Source organism: Arachis ipaensis, chromosome B03 (assembly GCF_000816755.2).
Source record: "Arachis ipaensis cultivar K30076 chromosome B03, Araip1.1, whole genome shotgun sequence".
Taxonomy (NCBI): Eukaryota; Viridiplantae; Streptophyta; class Magnoliopsida; order Fabales; family Fabaceae; genus Arachis; species Arachis ipaensis.
The window spans coordinates 133,450,340-133,457,033 of NC_029787.2; the positions used below are offsets into that span (position 1 = coordinate 133,450,340).

The 6,694-nt window shown below is 37.0% G+C and overlaps 1 protein-coding gene across 2 annotated transcripts; it reads left to right on the top strand.

Annotated features, from left to right (window-relative positions):
• On the top strand, positions 604-4,542 carry LOC107634008 (pentatricopeptide repeat-containing protein At5g66520-like). 2 transcript variants are annotated; one of them, XM_016337590.2, is made up of 2 exons: positions 604-2,534; positions 3,663-4,542. In XM_016337590.2, exon 1 carries the CDS (start codon positions 798-800, stop codon positions 2,148-2,150), a length of 1,353 nt encoding a protein of 450 aa, XP_016193076.2. In that variant the 5' UTR covers positions 604-797; the 3' UTR covers positions 2,151-2,534; positions 3,663-4,542. The 2 variants fall into 2 exon arrangements, with proteins under 2 accessions (XP_016193076.2, XP_020975640.1); XM_021119981.1 differs by having other exon boundaries at positions 604-3,056; positions 3,663-4,378.

The window sequence follows — 6,694 nt, forward strand, 5'->3', positions numbered from 1 at the left end:
AATAAATTTTAAAATATATTGAAGTTACAAAACTCAATCCCCATTGTATTATATAAGTCTTAAAAATAAACCATTGTGTATCTCTTTAAAGCTCCTATATAATATATAAGTTTTCAATATTTGATAAGTATCTTTGAAAAAGTTTCTAAGAGGATTGTCGGTGCGGAATAATTCATCTAAATTGTTGGTAATGAATTAAATTAGGGTAAGGTCTACACTTTTACTTAGTTAATTGTTGGTAGCACAAATTTAGAGAAATTCTCTTATAAATTTTTCTTTTTTTGGTTTCTCACAGTATTTTCCAACCCAATAGATCAAGGATTAATTCGTCGCGGTACTGAACTCTATTTAAGGGAATAATTTCCCCCATTCTCTTATGAATTTTGACTTGCATTTACTTGTTTTTTTATGTTAAGTATGAAAACAGGCCAAGGCCCATTTATACTGGCTGTACGTTGACAAACACTAAAAGAGAAGGGCCAGTTAAAAATGATATGATCTTATACGAGATTTGGCCCAAACATCAGAATGGATCAGCCCAATTCTTCATAAAGGGAGTCCATCAAATGAAATGAGGAGAGACCAAGAGACAAAAAAAAGGGGGAGGGGTAACAGGGTAGTTGGTCCGTTAGAACTAACTACCTAACGCAGCCGAGGCGTTGGATCAATGGCAGCATCACCTGCCTCGCCTGCACCCAAGTTCGAATTTTTAGTTAGTGTAAAAAAAAAAAAAAGAACTAACTACCTAACTATGTTTTGCTGAATGGAATTGGAAAATACGGTGATGTTTGGGAGTGATGGTAGTGCTTCAAGCGCAAGAGATAGAGAGAGTGTTGTGGCGGTCCACAACGGTGTCGCATCTCCGACAAGTACACTCGCTCCTTCTGAAATCGTGCCTCCTCCGCCACCCTTTTCTGGTTTCCGTCTTCATCTCCTGCGCGTCCTCCATCTCCCTCCCTTACGCCCATTTCTTCTTCCGCGCCCTCCCCGCCACTCCCCCACTCTTCACCTTCAACCTCCTCATTAGGGCCTTCTCTCAAACCACCCCTCTCCACTCCCTCACCCTCTTTCGCCACCTGCACCAAACTCCCCCCTTTTCCCCTGACAACTTCACTTTCCCTCCCCTTCTCACTGCATGCGGTCGCGCTTCCTCCCTTCCCCTTGGCGGTTCCATCCATTCTTTGATCCTCAAGATGGGTTTCACCTGTGATCCATATATCAACAACACCCTTTTCAAGATGTATGCTGACTGCGGCGCACTGGGGTTCGCCCGGAAGGTGTTCGATGAAATGCCCGTTAGAGATGTTGTGTCTTGGAGCTCTATGATTTCTGCGTGTGTTTCTCGGGGATTTCCTTGCCATGCAATGGCTGCGTTTTTCCAGATGGGGATGGAGAATGTGAAGCCTAACTCCGTTACTTTGGTGAGCTTGCTTTCTGCTTGCACCAAAATGCTCAACGTTGGTGCTGGAGCATCAATTCATTCTCACATTGTGAGGAATCAAGTGGAATTGGATGTTGGTTTGGGCACTGCTTTGTTTGAGATGTACGCAAAGTGTGGGCAGATTGACAAAGCCCTCCAGGTCTTCGATTCAATGCATGAGAAGAACCTCCAGTCTTGCACAATCATGATATCTGCTCTTGCAAATCATGGCCGCCAAAAGGATGCTATTTCGCTGTTCTCCCGGATGGAAGATATGGGGTTGCAGCCAGATAGTTTGTCTTTTTCTGCAATTCTTTCTGCTTGCGGCCACATGGGACTTGTTTCTGAGGGTAAAATGTATTTTGATAGGATGGTGAGAATGTATAGCATAAAGCCAACTGTTGAGCATTATGGATGCATGGTTGACTTGCTGGGAAGAGCTGGCTTGATTGAGGAAGCTCATGATATGATCAAGAACATGCCAATGGAGCCGAATGCTGTCATATTAAGGAGTTTTCTAGGTGCTTGCAGGAATCTTGGGTGGGTTCCTAGTTTGGATGGAAAGCTTTTGTCTAAATTGGAGTCTGAATTGGGAGCAAACTATGTGCTTACTGCCAGTATTTTTTCCACCTGTTCTTCCTGGAAGGATGCCAATGACTTGAGGTTAGCCATGAAACACAGAGGGTTGAAGAAGACTCCTGGTTGTAGTTGGGTGGAGGTGCAAAATTGATTTCCAATATATGTTGAGAAGAGGCTAAGTTTTGATCCAGAGAAGCTTTTGTTTACCAAACATATTTGTACATTCTTTCTTGTCTCGTTGCATTATTGATTGCAATCAAATGTACACAAACACTGACTCTTACAGATGCTAGGAGATAGGAACACGGGAAAATGAAAATACAGATGAATTTTACTGAGGTTTCAACTCTTACTCCGTTTGGGATTATGGTTGATGTTTCAAGTGCCTTCTTCATGCTTAAGGAAAAAGTTTTGGCATATACAGAGAAAAAATGGGAAGCAATGCCGGCGAAGTTCTCTGACCTTAATGCCATTTTCCAAAAATACCTGAAGTCACAGAGAGAGTAACATGGGGTATCCGCTTCGTGAGTAACTAGTAAGTCTTCACAGTAAAGAAGGACCCTTGACTTTTGATATCCGAATCTCCAATTTGTTTTAAAATGTGTATTATTTAATATTTATTGTCATGCACCTTTTATGATGAGGTGGAACTACAGTTTAATTTATGTGCTTCTGTATCCTGGTTTATGGACTTCCAAAAATGCCACATATTATTTGCCTGCATTATCCCCCTTTGCTTTTTATATAATGGGGAGATTTGCTTTTTTTCATTTTAGCAGGCAATTTCCTTTTCAATTGTTATTTATTGTCCTACTCCTAGTGATTCGTGCGTCCTTGTATATAATAAGATAAAGTTGATTGGCTTATATGGGCTTATGGCGAAGGCTATTATTGACTCCAATAAGTCCATCATTCTGCAAACCATGCACACCGCCACTCTGGTATGCGGTTACCCTTACGGAAAAAATCTCCTCTCTACTTTTATCCAGATCAAATACCCTTCTTGACTAGTTGAACATCCCATGGTTCTGACATTCGTATTCTTGTATTCACTGAGGTAGCTTTATTAGTTATTACATATACTTGCTGTATTGTATTCACTGTCTAAGGTAGTTTTATTAAACCTTTTGACATCCTTACCATGTTACTGTTGATTTTTTTTTTTAAGTGACATCCACACATAATAAAAATTTGAAAAATACTATTTATCTATCAAATATTCTTGACTTTCATATAAAAATAAGATTGTTATTAATTAATTGTATATTTAAATTATTCTTGACTTTCAAAATATTATTTATTATAAAAGGGGTATCAATAACGAGATTGTAAAAATGTCTAGTCCTGTGCATTTTACAATTTTCACAGTTAAATCAAGGGTTAAAATTAAATAGTGAAGCTCCTGATTTGTGTATATCACGTCAAATAGTAAACGGCCCATATTAACCGGATAAATGGAATTAACGATCACATATTCACGTGCCTTCACATGGGGGTGCAAATGGATTGACTACTACCTAATCATGTACCCCATAGATTAAAATGTGATAAAAAGTTAAAACCCATGACAGGATCAGAGATTCTCTTGGATTTTTGAGACCCTTTATCCATGTATATAAACTTGTTTTTTATCTGATTATTATTAACATAATGCTTCTTTCAGGAACCCCAGAAGAAAAGAAAAACGTATTAGCATCCCAACATTGTTTCTGTTGATGATGTCTTAATATATAGTTAATACCAAGATGCATTAATGTACTGAACTAAAAAACAAATGGACAGCTGGCCTTGTACCTGGTGATCTTCTGCCTTTGGAAAAATATTTGTCTAATAACTATTTTTTATCTACTTGCTTGAAATTTATCTCTTGAGCAAAAGAAGTATTATGGTTTCCACTATAGTTGGGTCCCAACATTCCATTCTAGACGAGAAATGATAAATTTTAAGGACCAAATGTTAAATGACCACAAAAAATAAGTCATTTTATATATATTTTTTACTTTGTACTTGTTCACACTCCAGTGCTCCACACTCAGAGAGTCAACATAAACACTGTCTCCAACTAGTGATTCCCACTTCCATGGCTTATTCAGTGAACAGATCAAGTTCAGGTTTCAGCTTCTCAGAGCATTGGCTCATAGTAGTAGCAAGTGCTGTGATTTGTGGATTCTTGGGGTACATAGTGTATGATGCAGTGATGGCTACTGCATCAGAGTTGCTGCAACGCTTGCTGGTAATTTCTCCGTTGCTCTTAATCATCGTTGTTCACTGGCTCTCCACTGGCAGCCAATTAAGCTTCCCCATGCCAGGATCTGAGCCAGGTGCCATCCACAGAGCTGGTGGTTCCCCTTGGGGTGTTGCCTTTGTGTTACTGCTTCTTTTCTTCCTTATTTCCTACCAACCTTCCCTGCATGGCTTTATTGCTTAGATTTTTATGCTGTAATTATGTTGCATGTCATGGGGCTAGTTTATTACTTGTATTCTAGTGCTTAATATGCCCACTTCAGCTTCTTATACCTCATAGTGAAGCTGTTTCTTATGAATGAATCTTTGAGGAAAAAAACAAGCTTGTGTTGCTTATCTTCAACTGTGAAATATTGGGTCTTGTACTATTTACCTTGCAACCAAATTTTCAACATCTGTCTCTTCTTTTCCGCCTGATAAAATTTCCATGCCGTGCTGTCAAACACAAACACCAAAATCAACAGTATTATCTGTTTGAGTTCATGTATAACATATCTTTCTTAGTTGCAAATAAAACTACTAAACGATGAGGAAGAAAGCACGGGTCAGATAATTAATAAATAATCATTATTAGCCGCTAATTGACTCGTTGGCAACGATATATGGAAAGTGTGCAAGATCTGAGCCATCGGAAAAACAGAAATCTTTTCTTTTACATTTTGCATGGTCTGAATTTAATCTTTCACCTGCATTCTGATCCGACTCTTTTCTTCTCTGTTTTGCTATTATTGGGAGTTGATACATACCGTAAAACTTCAATTAATAATGGAAGCAAAAGTATAGTATATTATATACTTTTGGAAATTTTAATCGTTAATCTTAATTATAAAAAATATATATAATATATATAATTAAGATCAACGGTTAAAAATCACTGATATATCGATACGACGGTACACTTGAAAAATCTTCCTATACTTTTATACTCTGTCAACTCACGTAGAATCAAATTGATTAGTTCAAAGCTAGAACTCAGTCAAATGCACAGCATTTTCAATCCCAATAATAAGTTCGAATCATACTTAGGCTCATCATTTAATTTGAAGTTGGATTGTAAAAAGCCATAAAATTTATTTTTATTTTAGAAAAATATTACCTAACCAGTAAATATTATTATTTTTTTGAATATTTGGTCAGTAATAATTTGTACTCATATTTATAAAAATTTTACATATAAGAAATATATAATTTACACTTATATTTATCATAATTTGTCCATATAAATTAATACAATTTGCATTCATATTTTTTAAAAATTTACATATATAAATTAATAAAATTTAGAGTAAAGAACAAATAGGTCATTGACCTTTTTTCTCGCGGACATTTTAGTTTCCAAGAATTGGAAAATACATTCATGTCCTTGACTTTTTCAAAATGCGGACAAATTTACCTCTCCGTTAAAGTGACTCCGTTGGACCTGAGGAAAAAGTCTGACGTGACTCCCGTGATACTAACCTAGCCGTTACAGAAGTACACATGGCATGTAACTTTTCAAAATATGATATATTAGTCCTCCCACACTAAAACGACGCCGTTATTTTTATGCTGGCATTGTGCATTGTATTCTTTGTACCTAATTCCCTTTATGTAAATAACTGCTAGATTTGCACCTCCAATTAGAATCTTCTATATATCATCAAAGCAAAGAAAGCATTTTTGCTTATAACATTCTCCCAGATCGTACCATGAGCTATCAACAACTCTTCATAAAAGCATAAAGTTGTGTTTTCATAAAGTCAAATGCGATATCAAACCAACCAGACTTTAGCATAGAATTTTGATAATTGAGACAAAACCATAAAATGTTATATATTAAGAGAACAATAAAAGGTGAATACAATTTGATACAATAGATCTTTTATATACCAACAAAACTATAACCAATCAGCCAATCACAATTCAGTTACTAATCTCTATTAACAATTTCTAACTAACCCCACAAAGGAAGAATCTGATTTGAGAATACTAATACAGTTGCTTCCTCAACAAATTATCGAATGCCAAAGATTAATACAGTTCAACTACTCAAAGCAGAATTTGACCAATATCAAGCTTCACCAATTGGCAGAAACAAACATCAAAAGCTACCAGAGCTATTTCAAAAAATTTGAATAAAATGTTTAACCATCTTAAAACAAAGTAAAAAAAGAAGCTAAGTTGAGCTTAATCAACAGCTGCAGAAGCTATACCAAAAATATGAAACTTTGAAATAAAACATGAAATTATGGTTGAAACTTTACACTTCTGAAGGAGCAATCAGAATTTCTGGTTGAACTGGTGTCCGGCTTGAGCCGAGAATGATAACCTTCCACGACCCAAGCCCAAAAGGCCGGCGGCACCGAGTAAACCCTCGTTGTCGTGACCACACCCGAGTGTCACGCGCGCAACCCTCCTCCTTCGAAACGTGAGCGTTTCGGTGGAGAAATCGCTGAATGTGAAGGAACCGTC